The sequence below is a fragment of the Rhamphochromis sp. 'chilingali' genome (assembly GCF_963969265.1).
Source record: "Rhamphochromis sp. 'chilingali' genome assembly, chromosome: 6".
Taxonomy (NCBI): Eukaryota; Metazoa; Chordata; class Actinopteri; order Cichliformes; family Cichlidae; genus Rhamphochromis; species Rhamphochromis sp. 'chilingali'.
In genome coordinates this window covers 8,657,893-8,678,243 of record NC_137933.1, presented here as the reverse complement: position 1 = coordinate 8,678,243, position 20,351 = coordinate 8,657,893, and the positions used below count along the sequence as shown (strand labels likewise).

Sequence of the window (20,351 nt, the reverse complement as noted above, 5' to 3'; positions counted from 1 at the left end):
TGCAAAATTAGGCTTTTCTTTAACATAATGAAACAAACTGCGTCATTTTTCTCGTAAATTTGAATTTTGCAGTATGTAGAGCTACAAATTGTTAAACTTTCGACGTGCAGATTTTTATTTATTTATCAGTTTTGTTGTAATGATTCAAAGCTAAACAGTGTTGCTAAAACCACACTGAAATCGGCACAACAGAAGTTGTCGGGATGGATGTGTTAACTCAGAGAAAGCGTTTAACGGAGTCAACAGACCCTGATGGAGGTGGATGCCGGCTAAACGGCTGCAGGGTGGAGATGGATGGACTGGTGGCCGGTGTCATAAACCAGGCAGCAACCAGTCAGCACAATCTGTTCGTCCCGGTTAAGTGAAAAGACGGGGAGTTCCCTTTCCTCGATGCGCCCACGTCACTGATAAATAATGAGGGAATAATAAACAGTCAACCACCTGTCGGACCCGCAGCACAATAGGACGGCCCATAGAGAGCCTCTCATGCATGGGTAACATATTTACTCAGCCCCTTTCACTTAACGAAGCAGAAAGAGAGCCAAGATAATGGTTAAGTTCATCTATTTGGTAAACTGGCATGGCCCAGCCGGAAAAAAAAACTATAACACTCTTAGGAAAAGTGTTTAATGTAATCAGTATAGCTGGGAGTGTAAATGAATTGCATCTCCTGCAGCTGCCACTCTGTAATGGTAATCCCTATACAGACAGGCCTATCAAAGGCTATCAGGATATTCTGAGTACTATAAATAATACTGGCAATATGAATAATATTGCTATGTCAAACTGACGCATTAAAAACTAAACGGTAAATACCACCGCCGATCCACACTTTCGCAGTGATTTATAAAACACTTCTGGGCTTGTACTACAGAGTATCACGTGGTGCCGCCTAAACTTTAACTTGTATCTGAATCCCTGCGGGATGATTGTATAAAAGTGATGGACTGCATCGTGCTCTGACAGAGGGAGGGAGGGAGGGTCGTTAGTGTTAATGTTTGAGAGATGCGCTATTAATGGCTTTTAATTCAGCCGCAGCCAGCTGTTTTTACTCGGCCTGGTAAAGGAGCGGGGACGTGGCAAGCTTGCAAAGCTCGTAGAAATTAGTCTCGGTCAGCCAGAGAAGCCTATGCTTCCTGCTAACCATCTGCTTACCGCTCACAAAAGAAGGATTTCGGGCGGCCAAGTAAAGGAATATAGGCTCATAAAAAAGCTTTGAAGGTCTCGTTACTTAGCGGAGGTGTAGCTGCCGGGACGGAGCGCTGTGTTAACGCCTGTTTGTGCGTCCTGCGCTCGTGAATAACGCAGACGCACCTCTTACAAGCGCTGACTCTCTTTAAAGGATCATTTCACGGAGGCGTTCCCTTTTAATTATCGGAATTGTGGCCACTTTATATTAGACTGACGTAGAAGTGCTAATCATGATCTGAGCTGATCCCAAATGAAGCTTAGCTTCATACAAAATTTGCAACTCAGAGAAGGGAAGGAAGGCTGATTTTTAATTATGTCAGATTTTAACTCGCTCTTCCACTTAACAGTGAACCTATTTTCTTCAAAAACAAAAACAAACTAAAATATGGTCTAAAGAGTGTAACTATTCTATTTTTTAGTTGTTGTTTTTTTTTTGTTGTTTTTTAAGGAGACTGAAAAATTGCACAAAATGAGTTTCATATCTGTAAATGAAAATAATCAGTGTGATCGAAATTAATTTTTGGTAAAGAAACGTAATTAAGGCCTAAAATGCGCCGAGCGTTGTACTCTTGAGCTCAAAGAAAAGATATAAACGAAAAAAACATCTGGGGCTAAATTACATATTTTAATAAAATCAAGTTGTAGCTTTTGTTTACATTTTAAAGCCACATATTTCCTCCAGATTGGTTTTATTTTAATTGTTTGTTTGTTTTTTAATTGGGTTTAATACTGGCAACAATTGGGATCCCCCCCCCTCCCTCTTTGAGTCTGAAACGCATTTTCGCCTGATTGCGCTGCTTTAACGGGTTTTCTGGGGGGGAAAGCTGACAGAACACGACTATCAGGCTCCAAGTCGCTTTAATAAGAGTTTTATATGGGGTTTCAGTGTCCGCTCATATGAATGCGTTTTAAATCAAATCACAGATGCACTTTTATTCAGCCAGTTAAAATAGCAGAACAAAACCGTCTTTAGAAATAAGGCTTTTTTTCTTTCTTTTTTTTTTATTCCACTGGGCTTTTTCTGAAGGCGAGAGAAGGAAGGGGAGAAAGGCCGAGGGGCGCCTCCTCCGCAGCTGAGGGTGACAGTTAGTTCATGGTTAACAGGATCATGAGCGCACGGCTCAGGCCGCACACTTCTACTCTGCGCACAGCCGCAGCTCAGTGCGCAATGAATGAAGCCTGTGCAAAAAAGAGTGATATTTAACACATCTGTTAAAGCGTTTTGATAGCAGAAATCCGTTTAAGACATTATTCCATGACGAGGGCCAGATTGAGTGTTGAGAATCCTATGAAACCCTAAAAGTGATTTACATCTGAGATGCAGCCCATGTCTGCAACTGATGTAGAAGGTGTAGGTTTAACAACAAAAACAGACTGCAGTTTATTCTAATAATGACAGCCAAATAGAAATCTCACCTGATTTCTTTTAAAAGAAATCCACCCCAAGATTTTTATTTTTTGCATAACTGACAATAGATTAAAATAATAACTAAGCTTTTCTTTAACGCTCCCCTTCTACTTAAAGAAGGGGAGCGTTAAAGCTAAAAGGGAATGATATCTTTTTAAGCAGTCATTAAATCTCCCAATATAATACCTGAATACAAAGATTGCTCTTTAATTAGGGCGCTTGGCTCTGCCAAACAAAACAAACTGAAAGGAAAGTAGCCAACATGCAAAATTGATGACTGAGCCTCCTTTGTGGTCCCCACATTGTGTGATACTTGCTTATGAAGTCTAATACAATCATAAATTGCGTCCTCCGGCCAATCAGCGGCCCGGGAGATGCTGCATGAAAGCGACCCATGTGGAGAACTTTGTTGAGCACCATTGTTGAGGCTGTCAGCCCTGAGTGGAGGGCCGAGGGGGGGCAGGCTACTATAAAACTTCTCTCCCCAGAGTGAGGAAACCAGAGGAGTTAGCAACCGTTCACAAGACTGATTCTCTCCCAGCTGACACAAGGAGTATTTGAATTTTTCTTAAAGCCGGGACCATGATGATCCCAAGCGTTATTGCGCCTCCTGCCTTCTACCCCGGGCTGTACCGGCCCGCCGCGGCTCTCCCGCTCCACCAGACCCTGCCGTCGGCCTTCCAGACCCACTCCAGCTTCTTGGTGGAGGATCTGCTGCGGATAAGCCGTCCCGCCGCCTTTATAAACCGGACTGTCCCGTCAGCGAGCGCCTCCGTGACAACAGCCACCACCACCGTGTCCACCGGCGGCGCGCTGGAGCGCACGGTAGCGGTGGGTACGGGGACGCGCGAATCGTGCTCACCTAAAACATCGGTGCCGAACAGCAAGGATCCGAGTTTTCTCAAGTTTGGAGTGAACGCCATCCTCGCACCCTCACCAAAGACTGGTGAGTAGACACTACAGCGTCGCTCTGCTTTCTCCTTACGCGCATGCGTTTGATTTAGAGCCACTTTTTTCTTTTCTAAATGAAGGAATGATTTTAACATGCTCTGCTCTTCAACAGCGTCCTTACCCCCTGCAGTCCACAGTCTGAACACCAAGACCTTCCCCGTCCCCTGCTTTGACGCAACCTTTCACCCCATATTCAGGGCGCCTTATTTACCAGGTAGGCGCAACATTTGGTTTTTTTACTCGCTTCTTCCTTATCTACGACTCTCTTTGGCCTTTAGAGTCGTGTCTGTACTAATTGCATTTAAATGTAAAACACTTTCACCCCCTCCTGTCATATATTTTAACCAAAACAGAAGCAGTAAGGGAAACAAACAACCAGAAAAGAAGAAATCACTGTCTCATTAATGGGGACCGCTGGCTCTGGCCTCTGCGTGGACCCACACACCCACCCCCTAATTAACCAATTATCCCAAATCGTCACGCTCCAAATTTGAGGCGGGGTGGCGAGTTATAGTCCCCCTTGCTTCCCATTGGGGGGCGTTTTGGTATTTCCCCGGCACCGCGTTTTCCCACAGCGTCCGGGGGGCCAGCGGGCCACTGTGGCGGGCAACAAAGCCCTCACCACCGTGACCAATTTGGTCAGCTCCCACCGGGTGAACCACCCACACACCCCGGAGAGTGACTTTTACCAGTCGGACCAAAGGCGTGAACCAGTCATGCACTAATTTCCCTATTAGGCGCTATTGAGAGTTTTCAATATTCTCACAAGACCACATAGCGCGTCGTTGTTCTTGGTGCTACTGCGAGCGCGGGGCAGCTGCAGTCAGGGGGAGTCCAGGCAGTAGTGTGCGGACAGGAACACCGTCCTTCGCCGGGAGAGGGGATTTTCAAATAACGCCAACGTTTAAAAAAAAAAAAAAAAAAAAAAAAAAAAAAAAAAAAATCCCAGTTGTGCTCGAATTGGAGCAGTCGGGGGAAAGTTTTCTGCATGCTGGGCGACTCATAGGATAGGTTACCGCTGACCTCAAATCCCCACTCTGTCTGTGCCTTAAACGTTTCTCTTTTCTCCGAGCGGGCCAATCATCGACTTGAGATAAAGAATAATCTCTTAGAAAAGTCTATAAAGTCGCTAGTCTTTCATTCAGACAAATCATAATAGAGATGGAGTCTTTTCATGGGCTCAGCTGAATGCCTCAACAAAACAACTCCAGCGTCCTGAATAGCTTTTCGTGTTCATTTAATGAAAATGATTTGAGGGCACGAAAAAAAGCACCATTCCCCTCCACTCTTCACTCCCCCATCCAAGCATCAGTATTCTGGTATGCAGTTGTGTTTAGTTTGAAAGTGTAAATCTCCTTTTGTTGCGATAATATATGGCCTTCGCCGCCTGTCCAGAGTCTTTTCACCGTTAGTTCATTACTACACAATTACCGTTCACGGTTTATTAACTCCTCTATCCGCCCTCACAGGGTTCCTTAAAGGATATGCTACCTCTTTACCATACCAATGCGGTTGGGGACCGGCCAATGTGCTAATTAGTCACCTCGTGCCATTTCACTCAGGACGCATAAGCACTGCACAGTTCCAAAAGGGAAACTTCAAATAATAATCCATTGAAAGCTGGTCCTAACGCAGAATCGTTATATTCATGCGGCCATGTCATGGTCTCATGTCCAGGCAGTTTTAAGTACAGCAATTCGGTACATTTGTGGCATGGTGGTTGTCTTTAATGACGGAAAACGATGCTAATTGCTTCCACTTAATTTTCTGTTTTGTTTTTCCTGCACTGTAGCATCTTCATCCGTTGTTCCAATCCCGGGGACTTTTTCGTGGCCCTTGGCAGCCAGAGGAAAACCCCGGAGAGGGATGCTGAGGAGGGCGGTGTTCTCCGACGTGCAGCGCAAAGCCTTGGAGAAAATGTTTCAGAAACAGAAATACATCAGCAAGCCCGACAGGAAGAAGCTGGCATCTAAACTTGGCCTAAAAGACTCGCAGGTAAAACTCGCAAGTGCTCAAAATGTTCAGTACGCCGTGCGTAAAAACCAGTTCCGTAATCCTCTAGCGACTAACCCATTATCGACAAACAACTTTACCCACTTATGATTTTCTCCTTCTTGCAGGTAAAAATTTGGTTTCAGAACCGACGGATGAAATGGAGAAATTCCAAGGAACGAGAGCTGCTGTCTTCCGGTGGATGCCGCGAGCAGACGCTGCCCACCAAAGCCAACCCGCACCCGGACCTCAGCGATGTGGGCAAGAAGTCCTCAGCTGAAGAGGAAGAGGAGGAAGAAAAGGAGTTCGGAACAGAGAGAATGAGGGCGGCAGGTTCCACCATCTCCTCTCCCTCCCTCTCCAGTAAGCACTCGGATTTCTCGGAGTCAGATGAAGAGGAGATAACAGTATCTTAATTTATTTTGAAAAGCGAGTATAGAGTTATAACCCATGATCTGTTTTTATGAGACTGTGACCAGATTAGAAGGAAACTGCCGCTGTGACAAACCATCAACGTCGCCGTTCAAACAAGTTGCACCCATGTTTGTGGCTTCATCAGTGCATGCGCACTGGACAGGATCTGCTACTGAGACACAGTTTGTTTTGCACAGCTTTGTTGAATTGTACAGTATTTTGTACAAGTTCGTATGGAAGTTTTATGCCAAGAATATTGCGTTACTGTACATTGACATGAATAGAGTTGTTTATTGAAAAATGTAGCTATTTTGTTAATTTATACCAATTTGTTTAATAACTATGTTGTATTATGTGCTGTATATATGTTTATTTCACCTTTTGTACAAAAATCAAATAAAACTAAACAATTCCAAGTCACATGTGTGTGCAGTTTTAAGATAACAGTTTGACCATTCAATCATAAATAATTATTAATTTTATTGAAACACAATAACTTAAGACTAGTACAGTGATATCAAATTTAATTCTCTGAGCCCTGGACAAACCAGTGATGAGAAACTGCACCAATCTGCTCTGATGTAAAGAGACTGTACACAAAATACTCCTTTTCAAGTACTGTAACAAATTGTCTAGAAAAAGGTCATCAAAATGCTGCACAATAATAAACTATTTACAAAATTATGTTACATGTAAAAAAAAAAAAAAATACATTGCTAAGAAGGCTAAACATTCATTGAGTTTGTGAGTAATAAATCAACAGACGAGTCAAACGCTTGATAGACATCCACACCTCTCAGAGTGGGTTTACACACGCAAACAGAATTAAGTCTCTTTGTGCTTACGAGGACAGTAGCAGGAGAGGCCTTATGAAATACACAGACACACTTAATGGACAAAGAACGTTGGCCACAAATCTGTAAAGTCTTCACATATCTGGTTCCAAGCTGTACATCTCGAGGCAGTGCTGAAAACAAACACGCATGCGGCTTTTGGCTTCCATTTGGAGATCAGAATGAATGTTGCATAGGATAGGTGAGAAAAACATGGAAAGTCGCGCTGGACTCCATGACCCCAGCTTTAAGCACCCCTCCCAGAAGGCAGGCTGGGAGGCTTAAAACAAAAGTATGATATTCGTAATTCTTTAAGCTACTGAAATAATGGCAAACCACTTTTCATTATCATTCAACCACAAGTACTTTTATCTCACCTCTGATTAATTATATTAATATAAACAAAGCAGCATATGCACTAGTTTTCCATAATTAGCTCAATATGTAGTTATGACAGTTTTGTTCATCACAAATCACATAAAAACAGACAATAAGTGTGGCAGAAGCACAGTTCAACGATGTGGATGAGGTATAAAAAAAAATTAAAGACTTTTTCTTAAAGTTCCCCTCACCCGATCAACCATCAATAAGTTAAGTTCGGGTATTGAGCACCACAACACATCCGAATCTTTTTCTTGATAGTGGTCCAAATATTTACACCATCTTCTCAGTTCACACATGCATACAAAAGCACTACTTCTCTTTCATGTGTATTCAATCATGCGGCATTGGTGAATAATATGATGAGAGGTCAGCATCACTCCTCGACAACCGCAGTCGCTCGAGGTGAGAGTCGACTCAGAGCCCTGTCAAGTTTACAGCCATTTAGAGGAATAAAGAATCCGCTAATGCACGTAGAAAATAGTAAGGCATTGTTTGTTAGAATTCAGTCCAGCACCAAAAGGGTTCTGTGCTACAACCGCCTGCTTGGGGCTAATGTGCATGGAGATCTCAAATGTTTACTAAGGGGGTTGAAGCATGAGCTCACAGACTTGCACGGTGAAGTTGTAACACAGCTAGAGGAGAAGAATGCCTCAAAAAGGACAAATCTAGCTGTGGTGGATGATAACTTCCCATTAAGTGCCCTTTCCATTTAAAAATCTTTTTGTGAGAACTTTAAAGGGATTCTGTAAAAGAGATTTTCATCTGTGCAGTTTTTTAAAAGTTACTTTACAGATGCTGTGGATTAAAAAAAAGAAACAAAAAGCTTTTCTCAGGAAGTAAGTGTTTATATTTGTCTCTTTAGCCAGTAAAACCTACATGTTATCCTTCTAGATTTACTGGAATAATAATTTCTCAGCTATAATGCCATATTATAACCTCTGTGGACCTTAAAGAAAAAGTGCAATATAATAAAATACCAAAACAAAGTGTAAGTAGGTTTTGTGATAAGAACTTTTGATTCAACTAACTAAGCTTGCCTTCATAAGGTTCTTTCTTAAAACACGGTGTAGACAAAGCTTTGCTACAGTATTTGCTTACTTCTCTGGTACCATATAGAAAGCCATCAGTTCCCATCCTTCATGTCCACAAACACGCTCGGCTATGGCAGGTAGGAACTCATCGCTTAGTTGGTTTTAATGGACACGTGTCCTTCGATGGACTCTTTTTTTTGTCTTTGCTAGTTTGGGATGGACAACTAATGAACTCTCTGAGAAGTCTGTTGGAGTGAGATCAGGCATGCTATGAGACTGAACATTCACTTTGGCTCGATTCATCCTCCAGTGATCACACAGGCAACTTCAGCAATGGAAGAGGAGGAGCAGCAAGAAAGTGGCTGGCTGTTCCTCCATCCATTCAACCCACAGCAGCATATATGTTTTCAGAAGGCTGAAGTACAGGGTTCACTCACGCTCCAGAGCTGAGGGCCTGTATCACCATCTGCAGGCAGCTCTGGCACACTACAGCTTGGCAGGACCCGTAGTGTCTTAGCCTGGTGTCCTTGGACCGATGCTGCAGCCTTGTGGAGGATGGAGGACTCCTGGCTGGTGTTTTAAGTACACTGATGGCTGGTGATGATGGTAATGATGAAGCCTCGCCAACAGCAACAGGCTGCGTGCTTTTCTTCTGTCTGTCTGGAATACATGTCAGGCTCCAGAGAGAGGAGCCACGGGCCACAGTGGTGAAGGGAAAAAAAAAAAAACACAAAAAACAGGACAAACAGCGCAGTGCAGTAGAAACTTCTGTTGCCCGTTTACTGAAATGCAATTTCACTTTTTTTTCTTTCCTTTTTTAAAGTATTTGGGTTACCTGCACCCAAATTAAGGTGGCTGGATTTTGTAGCATGAAATTCAACCCTCAAACGGAAGTTCTCACACTGAGAACAGTTCTTATTATTTAAAAGAAAAAATTTTTTTTTAAAGTGATGCCGGTGTTGCCTTCAGATAGCATCACAAGGTCGACTCCAGCGATGAGTCCAGGATGTCATCCTGGTGGCTGTTGCTGTTGGAGTCGCTGTCGTAGCTCTGTGGGCTCGACGAGGTCGCTGCCTCCTTCAGACGCATCAACATGTTCATCTGTCGGCACAACTAAGTGTCAGTTCGACTGAGCTTTATGCACGAAGCAGTTTCTTTCACACACAGGTTATAGTAGACACTGTGCATTTGGTTTAAATGGTTTAAATGCTCAGAACAGAAACAGGCATCACAGTCTGCTCTTTACTCACCAGTGGGTCTGCGTCACTGTCACTCTGTGGCGGCTCTTTTCTGACTCCTTCTCTCGGGGCTGAGTAGCCATCGAACCCGACATCCTCTGGCCGGAGCTGCAGCAGCGGGGGCCAGTCACCTGGAGGGGGGGTTGCTGACCACGGGTAGGTGTCAATAACCCAGGCAGCTGGGTCTTCCCATGCAGCTCTGCGGCCATACAGCTACAGAGAGAGACGAACATCAGAACTGTGACCCAGAGAAGCTTCGAGGTGGACAAAGAATTTAGGACAACAGTTTTGAAAAAAAGTTTGTTGCTGAGGTTCAGGTTTATGAGTAATAACTAAAAGTTACAGCAGACAAGAGTGAAAGCTGGAACATATGTGAACAGAAATGAAAGAAGACACAGCTTCTGATTCTTTGATGAAATGGGAAAAATGTGAAAGAGAAGAATGGTAATATGTTTAATAACTCTACAAACAAAAACTAAGCCCAACCTGCAGTCCCTCACGCACTGCCTCCAGCATGTAGGGGATGATGGAGTAATTCCAGAGATCAGTAAACCAAACCCTGGAGCCTTCCACGTCCATGGGACATGACAAGAAGAGACGGGGTCCTGCAAACCACAGAGCAGAGGTATAAATAGTGCTTCCACACTGGCATCTATGCACTCCCTGTTCTCTCCCGTGCTCTCACCAATAGTGACATCAGAGGAGCTGTGTGTCTCCAGGAAGCGGTTGAGGTGGTGCCAGACCCGCGGGACCCAGTCAATAATCTTCACCAGCTCTACGTTGCGTGTTCGGCTGCTGATCTCCATCTCGATCAGCTTCCTTCTCAGGTAGCGGCCAAGGAAACCTTTCACTGGCTCCATGTGGTTGACACACAGCACCCACCTGATCAGAGATCACACAGGCATATTAGGACTCAGAAATATAACATCCTACCGCCTGTCCTGAAGGGAGAAGCTGTAACTATGATCATGTGAATCTAAGCATTCAGTTGCCAGGCTCTACAACGACAGCCTACAACATAATCTATTTCTCAAGCCAGGGAACCAGGGTTTTCTCAAAAACCCGTCTGACCAGAAGCTTTAGAAAACAACCATGTTTTGGGGGGGTGCAAACTGCTCTGACATATATAAATAATTGTTGCCCTAATATTACAGTTTTATATTTGTAGCTGTTGTTTACAGTTTTGCAAACTAAACATCCATCCATCCATTTGCTTCCGCTTATCCTTTTCAGGGTCGCGGGGGACGCTGGAGCCTATCCCAGCTGTCATAGGGCGAGAGGCGGGGTACACCCTGGACAGGTCGCCAGTCTGTCGCAGGGCCAACACACAGGGACAGACAACCATTCGCACTCACATTCACTCGCACATTCACACCTAATGGCAATTTGGATTTTCCAATTAACCTATCCCCACAAGCTGCATGTCTTTGGATGGTGGGAGGAAGCTGGAGTACCCGGAGGGAACCCACGCAAACACGGGGAGAACATGCAAACTCCACACAGAAAGACCCTGGCCTGATGTTGGAATTGAACTCAGGACCTTCTTGCTGTGCGGCAACAGTGCTAACCACCGTGCCACCGTGCTGCCTGCAAACTAAACATAAAGAATTAAATTCAATATATTCAAGAGTCAACCCAACACTTACTTAACCCTAGAAAAATTAAATATCGGAGCTCTTAGAGGTGATAAATTCAGCTGTTACCTCCTACGACCCACTAAAGAGGAATTCCTCTGCAATGTAGCTTTTTGTGCTTGTTACATTTTGCAGGCTGGGTTTAACAACCAGCATGTAGAGAATCTGTGTGCATGTTTACTTTGCTGGACTTGTGATCCACGTTGAAAGTGACGACAGCATTTGGAGTTAGCGGTCGGCCCTCCAGCAGCAGCAGGTGATGCAATAGCTGATTGGCCAGGTAGGTCTTTCCTGTACCGTTATATAAGTTGTTGGTATTTATGCTTGTGCTGGTGCATTTTGTTTTAATTACTGTGTGGTTGGGTCTCTGTGTTTTATAAGCAGTGCCAGCCGATAGAAACAAATAAAACGCTGGGGTTTCCCCCCCCCCCAGGTCTTTGCTCTTTGTTGTGCTCATTTTGTTTTCGGGTGCACACATATTTGTCCGTCTAGCTGTTCCAATTCTTTTTACATTCCTTCAGGTCCATTCTGGCAGTTTCAGCAGGCTTCCTCCAGGAATTTGCTGACATTTCTAAGTTCTTATATTGATGCTATGACATTTATTCTTTATACTGAGGGGATGATTGTTACTCTCTCACTGATAAATTCAAAAACGGGGGTGAAAAGTAGCCAGAAAAACAGAAGAAGAATCAACTGTTCTGAACAGGCCTGTCACTGTAGCTGTGGGTTGCATGGAGCCAACCTGTAGTCACATTTCTAGGGAGGTGCATGTCAGGTTAAGCTGTAGGGTTTACGTAGCTATGGTATAAATCCCCAGTTTACCTGAAGTTGTGGTGAAGCTGCAGGTTGGGGGCAGATGAAGTGGCTTGGCTCATGGTGCCGATAATGTAAGGGCTGAAAGGCAAGAAAAGTACATCATTTCATGAAGTTACTAAACACGTTGAGAGGGATTTACTCTGCTTTAATCTGACGTAACTCCCTGAGCTGTTCTAACAGGGGTTTTCTTTCAGCTCAGTTCATTTGAGGTAAAGTGAAGCCAACCTGCTCTACAGAACAACTGTACACATTTTCAAATAAATGCGATACTTCTAGTCTTTATTGAGTAATAACACTAAGCATGTATACAAAATCCATTCAAGCTTTAGGAGGACTGTGCAGATGGAATGTGTAGTGAACTGACCTGTGCTGGTAGTTGCAGTTGAACAGACCATTGAAGATTTCTCCCAGGGAGCTGACATGGTGGAGGTTGTCCAAGATGACCACTAGAGGGCTCTCTGCCCCTGAGACACTGCTGCACTGCTCGGCCAAACCTGATAAGTACTGACGCAGCTCCTACAAACACATAGATTACGTTTTACATTTCTTAAGCCAGGGAACAAGTTGTTTCTCAAAAACCCGTCTGACCAGACGCTTTAGAAAACAACCATGTTTTGGGGGGGGGGGGGTGCAAACTGCTCTGACATATTGAAATAATTGTTGCCCTAATATAACATTTTTAGGGCCCGAGCACTGACAGTGCGAAGGCCCTATTGTAATTGCTCTGTTTATTAGGGCCCGAGCACTGACTGTGCGAAGGCCCTATTGTATCTGCTCTGTTTCTTATTAGGGCCCGAGCACTGACAGTGCGAAGGCCCTATTGTAATTGCTCTGTTTATTATTATTAGGGCCCGAGCACTGACAGTGCGAAGGCCCTATTGTAATTGCTCTGTTTATTATTATTATTATTATTATTATTATTATTTCGGCAAATGAATTGGCCGTTTGAGGGCCTAAACATGCTCGAAAACTCATGAAATTTTGCACACGCGTCAGGTCTGGTGAAAATTTACGTATTTTAATGTTCTCAGACATGGCCAGGGAAAATTAGCTCAGTAGCGCCACCTAGAAAAATGAAAAACGCGAGCCCCCGGTATGGGTATGACCTACATGTTTGAAAGTCGGTACACCTATATAACGTACAGAGTCGAACAAAAAAGTCTATTATGGCAATGTGCTAAACCCAACAGGAAGTCCGCCATTTTGGATTGAAGGTGACATTTTGGCTCTAATTTTGCCATTTCCATGCCTCGAACTTTTGCGAACTCCTCCTTGGGGTTTGATTTCATAACCTTCATATTTGGTCAGTGTCAACTACACCCTTGTGCCATGTCAAATTGCGGAGCTTTTGAGTTTTCACAATACCATGAGGCCGTGGCGCCACGGCGAATTTCGATGACTCGCCATGAAAATCTTATTGCCTCTCATTCTGTCATAGATTTTCTGACCTTGACCAAAGTGAACACATATGATAAGGCTCCACCCATGAACATATTTCAACTGCCATATTTTACATCAGGGACAGCGCCACCTAGTGGGAACAGGAAATGTCATGTTTTACACTTTGGGGTACAGTATTGTGATGGGTGACATCTGCAGCCTCAAATTTCTCCAGGAAAGCCTTAAGGAGTTGGTCTTGGGTTACAGTGAAAACTGTGAGTTTTCGCAAAAGGGTGTGACCCCAGCGGCATGGCGAACTTTGATGTCACGCCATGAAGAAACAAATTAGTCTAACTCAATGAAATCCAGTCTGATCAGTACCAGACTTTACAGGCATGATGTCAGACCCGCCCTGAACAGATTGATGTGCCCATTGTCGGAAATACGGACAGCGCCACCTAGTGGCAACAGGAAATGTCATGGCTTTAATTTTGTTGTACTGATTTTCACAGGTTCATCGTGGCCACCTCAAAAGCGGTGAATATCAACATCAGTCCCTCGTGATGCTTCAGTGCAAAAATTGTGACTTTAAACTGAACGGCGCACCCTGGTGGCAACGCGGTTCACCATGAAAGATGAAGTGGCTTTTGAGGGGCTTGGAAAGTTTATAGAGGCTTGAAATTTGGCACACACCTCCAAATGGATGTAGGCTTTGTTGTCATGTGATCATTTTCATTGAATAGCGCGAAATTGCTCCACAGCGCCCCCTTCAAAATTTCAAAACAACAGCCCCTGCTCTGTGTTTCATCTATGAGTCTGAAACCTGGTAAGCTTATGGAAAATATCAAGATGTACAAAAAAGTCTCTTGGAGCAATATCCCAAATCCAACAGGAAGTCAGCCATTTTAAAATTAATGTGCAATTTTGGCGACATTTTCCCCTCTTTTCAGGCTTCATACTTTGACGAACTCCTCCAAGGGATTTCATCATATTGAACCATTCTCCAGTGTGTGGAATCTAAAGACCTTTGTGATGTTAAATTGCGAAGCTTTTTACGTTCAAGGAAACGGGGTGGTCATGGCGGCACGTGGAGTTTCAATCACTCGCCAAAAAGCAGTAATATGCTGTCACTCAAAGACACAAAGTCCAATCTCTCCCAAAGGTCGCAGGCGTGATGAGACTCGAGCTCGGAAATGTTTGTTATGCCCTTTGTCTATAATGGTTAGAGCGCCACCTAGTGGGACGACTATACTCATGGTTGAACCAAATGAAATGTTAGCTGGTGGTTAAATGCATGAATTCCATCAATGTGACATCACATCGGACGTGCTGGTTTCAGGTGTTGGGCGTGGCTCGACACGCCGGGGTGCGAGGGCCCTCATAACGCTGCTTGCAGCTTTAATTAGGGCCCGAGCACTGATAGTGCGAAGGCCCTATTGTAATTGCTCTGTTTATTATTATTATTATTATTATTATTATTATTATTATTATTATTTCGGCAAATGAATTGGCTGTTTGAGGGCCTAAACATGCTCGAAAACTCATGAAATTTTGCACACGCGTCAGGTCTGGTGAAAATTTACGTATTTTAATGTTCCCAGACATGGCCAGGGAAAATTAGCTCAGTAGCGCCACCTAGAAAAATGAAAAACGCGAGCCCCCGATATGGGTATGACCTACATGTTTGAAAGTCGGTACACCTATATAACGTTCAGAGTCGAACAAAAAAGTCTATTATGGCAATGTCCTAAACCCAACAGGAAGTCCGCCATTTTGGATTGAAGGTGACATTTTGGCTCTGATTTTACCGTTTCCATGCCTCGAACTTTAACGAACTCCTCCTTGGGGTTTGATTTCATAACCTTCATATTTGGTCAGTGCCAACTACACCCTTGTGCCATGTTAAATTGCGGAGCTTTTGAGTTTTCACAATACCATGAGGCCGTGGCGCCACGGCGAATTTCGATGACTCGCCATGAAAATCTTATTGCCTCTCATTTTGTCATACATTTTCTGACCTTGACCAAAGTGAACACATATGATAAGGCTCCACCCCTGAACATATTTCAACTGCCATATTTGACATCAAGGACAGCGCCACCTAGTGGGAACAGGAAATGTCATGTTTTACACTTTGGGGTACAGTATAGTGATGGGTGACATCTGCAGCCTCAAATTTCTCCAGAAAAGCCTTAAGGAGTTGGTCTTGGGTTACAGTGAAAACTGTGAGTTTTCGCAAAAGGGTGTGACCCCAGCAGCATGGCGAACTTTGATGTCACGCCATGAAGAAACAAATTAGTATAACTCAATGAAATCCAGTCTGATCAGTACCAGACTTTACAGGCATGATGTCAGACCCGCCCTGAACAGATTGATGTGCCCATTGTCGGAAATACGGACAGCGCCACCTAGTGGCAACAGGAAATGTCATGGCTTTAATTTTGTTGTACTGATTTTCACAGGTTCATCGTGGCCACCTCAAAAGCGGTGAATATCAACATCAGTCCCTCGTGATGCTTCAGTGCAAAAATTGTGACTTTAAACTGAACGGCGCACCCTGGTGGCAACGCGGTTCACCATGAAAGATGAAGTGGCTTTTGAGGGGCTTGGAAAGTTTATAGAGGCTTGAAATTTGGCACACACCTCCAAATGGATGTAGGCTTTGTTGTTATGTGATCATTTTCATTGAATAGCGCGAAATTGCTCCACAGCGCCCCCTACAAAATTTCAAAAAGTCAGCCCCAGCTCTGTGTTTCATCTATGAGTCTGAAACCTGGTAAGCTTATGGAAAATATCAAGATGTACAAAAAAGTCTCTTGGAGCAATATCCCAAATCCAACAGGAAGTCAGCCATTTTAAAATTAATGTGTAATTTTGGCGACATTTTCCCCTCTTTTCAGGCTTCATACTTTGACGAACTCCTCCAAGGGATTTCATCATATTGAACCATTCTCCAGTGTGTGGAATCTAAAGACCTTTGTGATGTTAAATTGCGAAGCTTTTTACGTTCAAGGAAACGGGGTGGTTATGGCGGCACGTAGACTCTCAATCACTCGCCAAAACGCAATAATCTGCTGTTACTCAAAAACACAATGTCCAATCTCACCCAAAGGTCGCAGGCATAATGAGACTCGAGTTCGGAAGTGTTTGTTATGCCATTTGTACATAATGGTTAGAGTGCCACCTAGTGGAACGACTAGCTAATCATGAATGAATGAGTTGAAATGTTAGCTGGTGGTTAAATGCATGAATTTCATCAATGTGACATCAGATTGGAGGTGCTGGTTGTAGGTGTTGGGCGTGGCTCGACGCGCCGGGGGTGCGAGGGCCCTCATAACGCTGCTTGCAGCTTTAATTATTATTATTATTATTATTATTATTATTATTATTTCGGCAAATGAATTGGCCGTTTGAGGGCCTAAACATGCTCGAAAACTCATGAAATTTTGCACACGCGTCAGGTCTGGTGAAAATTTACGTATTTTAATGTTCCCAGACATGGCCAGGGAAAATTAGCTCAGTAGCGCCACCTAGAAAAATGAAAAACGCGAGCCCCCGATATGGGTATGACCTACATGTTTGAAAGTCGGCACACCTATATAACGTTCAGAGTCGAACAAAAAAGTCTATTATGGCAATGTCCTAAACCCAACAGGAAGTCCGCCATTTTGGATTGAAGGTGACATTTTGGCTCTGATTTTACCGTTTCCATGCCTCGAACTTTAACGAACTCCTCCTTGGGGTTTGATTTCATAACCTTCATATTTGGTCAGTGCCAACTACACCCTTGTGCCATGTTAAATTGCGGAGCTTTTGAGTTTTCACAATACCATGAGGCCGTGGCGCCACGGCGAATTTCGATGACTCGCCATGAAAATCTTATTGCCTCTCATTTTGTCATACATTTTCTGACCTTGACCAAAGTGAACACATATGATAAGGCTCCACCCCTGAACATATTTCAACTGCCATATTTGACATCAAGGACAGCGCCACCTAGTGGGAACAGGAAATGTCATGTTTTACACTTTGGGGTACAGTATAGTGATGGGTGACATCTGCAGCCTCAAATTTCTCCAGGAAAGCCTTAAGGAGTTGGTCTTGGGGTACAGTGAAAACTGTGGCTTTTCACGAAAGGGTGTGACCTCAGCAGCATGGCGAACTTTGATATCTCGCCATGAAGAAACAAATTAGTATAACTCCATGAAATCCAGTCTGATTAGTACCAGACTTTACAGGCATGATGTCACACCCGCCCTGAACAGATTGATGTGCCCATTGTCAGGAATATGAAGAGCGCCACCTAGTGGGAACAGGAAATGTCATGTCTTACACTTTGTTGTACTGATTTTCACAGGTTCATAGTGGCCACCTCAAAAGCGGTGAATATCACCATCAGTCCTTGATGATGCTTTAGTGCAAAAATTGTGACTTTAAACTGAACGGCGCACCCTGGTGGCAACGCTGTTCACCATGAAAAATGAAGTGGCTTTTGAGGGGCTTGGAAAGTTTATAGAGGCTTGAAATTTGGCGCACACCTCCATTGTGATGAATGCTTTGTTGTTATGTGATCATTTTCATTGAATAGCGCAAAATGGCTCCACAGCGCCCCCTACAAAATTTCAAAACATAAGCCCCAGCTCTGTGTTTTATGTATGAGTCTGAAACCTGGTAAGCTTATAGGAGATATCAAGATGTACAAAAAAGTCTCTTGGAGCAATATCCCAAATCCAACAGGAAGTCAGCCATTTTAAAATTAATGTGTAATTTTTGTGACATTTTCCCCTCTTTCCAGCCACCGTTCTTTGACGAACTCCTCCAAGGGATTTCATCATATTGAACCAATCTCCAGTGTGTGGAATCTAAAGACCTTTGTGATGTTAAATTGCGAAGCTTTTTACGTTCAGCGAAACGGGGTGGTCATGGCGGCACGTGGAGTTTCAGTCACTCGCCAAAAAGCAGTAATCTGCTGTCACTCAAAATCAAAATGTCCAATATGTCCCAAAGGTCGCAGGCGTGATGAGACTCGAGCTGGGAAATGTTTGTTATGCCATTTGTCAGTAATGGTTAGAGCGCCACCTAGTGGGACGACTATAATCATGGTTGAATGAGATGAAATGTTAGCTGGTGGTTGAATGCATGAATTTCATCAATGTGACATCAGATCGGACGTGCTGGTTGTAGGTGTTGGGCGTAGCTCGACGCGATGGGGTGCGAGGGCCCTCATAACGCTGCTTGCAGCTTTAATTAGGGCCCGAGCACTGATAGTGCGAAGGCCCTATTGTAATTGCTCTGTTTATTATTATTATTAGGGCCCGAGCACTGACAGTGCGAAGGCCCTATTGTAATTGCTCTGTTTATTATTATTAGGGCCCGAGCACTGATAGTGCGAAGGCCCTATTGTAATTGCTCTGTTTATTATTATTATTATTATTATTATTAGGGCCCGAGCACTGACAGTGCGAAGGCCCTATTGTAATTGCTCTGTTTATTATTATTATTATTATTATTATTATTATTATTATTATTTCGGCAAATGAATTGGCCGTTTGAGGGCCTAAACATACTCGAAAACTCATGAAATTTTGCACACGCGTCAGGTCTGGTGAAAATTTACGTATTTTAATGTTCTCAGACATGGCCAGGGAAAATTAGCTCAGTAGCGCCACCTAGAAAAATGAAAAACGCGAGCCCCCGGTATGGGTATGACCTACATGTTTGAAAGTCGGTACACCTATATAACTTTCAGAGTCGAACAAAAAAGTCTATTATGGCAATGTCCTAAACCCAACAGGAAGTCCGCCATTTTGGATTGAAGGTGACATTTTGGCTCTGATTTTACCGTTTCCATGCCTCGAACTTTAACGAACTCCTCCTTGGGATTTGGTCCTATAAGCTTCAAATTTGGACAGTGTCAACTACACCCTTGTGCCATGTTAAATTGCGGAGCTTTTGAGTTTTCACAATACTATGAGGCCGTGGCGCCATGGCGAATTTCGATGACTCGCCATGAAAATCTTATTGCCTCTCATTTTGTCATACATTTTCTGACCTTGACCAAAGTGAACACATATGATAAGGCTCCACCCCTGAACATATTTCAACTGCCATATTTGACATAAGGGACAGCGCCACCTAGTGGGAACAGGAAATGTCATGTTTTACACTTTGGGGTACAGTATAGTGATGGGTGACATCTGCAGCCTCAAATTTCTCCAGAAAAGCCTTAAGGAGTTGGTCTTGGGTTACAGTGAAAACTGTGAGTTTTCGCGAATGGGTGTGACCCCAGCAGCATGGCGAACTTTGATGTCACGCCATGAAGAAACAAATTAGTATAACTCAATGAAATCCAGTCTGATCAGTACCAGACTTTACAGGCATGATGTCAGACCCGCCCTGAACAGATTGATGTGCCCATTGTCGGAAATACGGACAGCGCCACCTAGTGGCAACAGGAAATGTCATGGCTTTAATTTTGTTGTACTGATTTTCACAGATTCATCTTGGCCACCTCAAAAGCGGTGAATATCACCATCAGTCCCTCGTGATGCTTCAGTGCAAAAATTGTGACTTTAAACTGAACGGCGCACCCTGGTGGCAACGCGGTTCACCATGAAAGATGAAGTGGCTTTTGAGGGGCTTGGAAAGTTTATAGAGGCTTGAAATTTGGCACACACCTCCAAATGGATGTAGGCTTTGTTGTCATGTGATCATTTTCATTGAATAGCGCGAAATTGCTCCACAGCGCCCCCTACAAAATTTCAAAACATCAGCCCCAGCTCTGTGTTTCATCTATGAGTCTGAAACCTGGTAAGCTTATGGAAAATATCAAGATGTACAAAAAAGTCTCTTGGAGCAATATCCCAAATCCAACAGGAAGTCAGCCATTTTAAAATTAATGTGTAATTTTGGCGACATTTTCCCCTCTTTTCAGGCTTCATACTTTGACGAACTCCTCCAAGGGATTTCATCATATTGAACCATTCTCCAGTGTGTGGAATCTAAAGACCTTTGTGATGTTAAATTGCGAAGCTTTTTACGTCCAGGGAAACGGGGTGGTTATGGTGGCACTTAGAGTT

General features: G+C 43.7%; 2 protein-coding genes across 5 annotated transcripts in view; one reads left to right on the top strand and one right to left on the bottom strand.

Moving 5' to 3' along the window:
- Nucleotides 1-3,090: 3,090 nt before the first annotated feature.
- dbx1a (developing brain homeobox 1a) lies at nucleotides 3,091-6,376 on the top strand. Its single transcript, XM_080885575.1, has 4 exons — nucleotides 3,091-3,545; nucleotides 3,663-3,764; nucleotides 5,343-5,545; nucleotides 5,671-6,376. The coding sequence occupies exons 1-4, from the start codon at nucleotides 3,182-3,184 to the stop codon at nucleotides 5,956-5,958; spliced, it is 957 nt and encodes a 318-aa protein (XP_080741701.1). The 5' UTR covers nucleotides 3,091-3,181; the 3' UTR covers nucleotides 5,959-6,376.
- A 40-nt stretch (nucleotides 6,377-6,416) lies between these two features.
- Nucleotides 6,417-20,351, bottom strand: part of nav2a (neuron navigator 2a) — a 319,405-nt gene continuing 305,470 nt past the window's right edge. For all 4 annotated transcript variants that reach the window (XM_080885572.1, XM_080885574.1, XM_080885571.1 and 1 more), the window contains 6 exons: nucleotides 12,257-12,408; nucleotides 11,899-11,970; nucleotides 10,128-10,324; nucleotides 9,929-10,047; nucleotides 9,455-9,655; nucleotides 6,417-9,305 (listed from right to left, as the gene is read on the bottom strand). In XM_080885572.1, the coding sequence (XP_080741698.1) occupies nucleotides 9,180-9,305; nucleotides 9,455-9,655; nucleotides 9,929-10,047; nucleotides 10,128-10,324; nucleotides 11,899-11,970; nucleotides 12,257-12,408 (867 nt within the window). In that variant the 3' untranslated portion in view covers nucleotides 6,417-9,179. The remainder of the gene's footprint in view (nucleotides 9,306-9,454; nucleotides 9,656-9,928; nucleotides 10,048-10,127; nucleotides 10,325-11,898; nucleotides 11,971-12,256; nucleotides 12,409-20,351) is intronic.

Excerpts from the sequence above, each read along its gene's own strand:
- dbx1a (XM_080885575.1), top strand. The coding sequence starts at position 3,182 with ATGATGATCCCAAGCGTTATTGCGCCTCCTGCCTTCTACCCCGGGCTG. Across the intron at positions 3,546-3,662 it reads CGCACCCTCACCAAAGACTG|CGTCCTTACCCCCTGCAGTC; the intron begins GTGAGTAGACAC and ends GCTCTTCAACAG. Across the intron at positions 5,546-5,670 it reads TTGGCCTAAAAGACTCGCAG|GTAAAAATTTGGTTTCAGAA; the intron begins GTAAAACTCGCA and ends TCCTTCTTGCAG.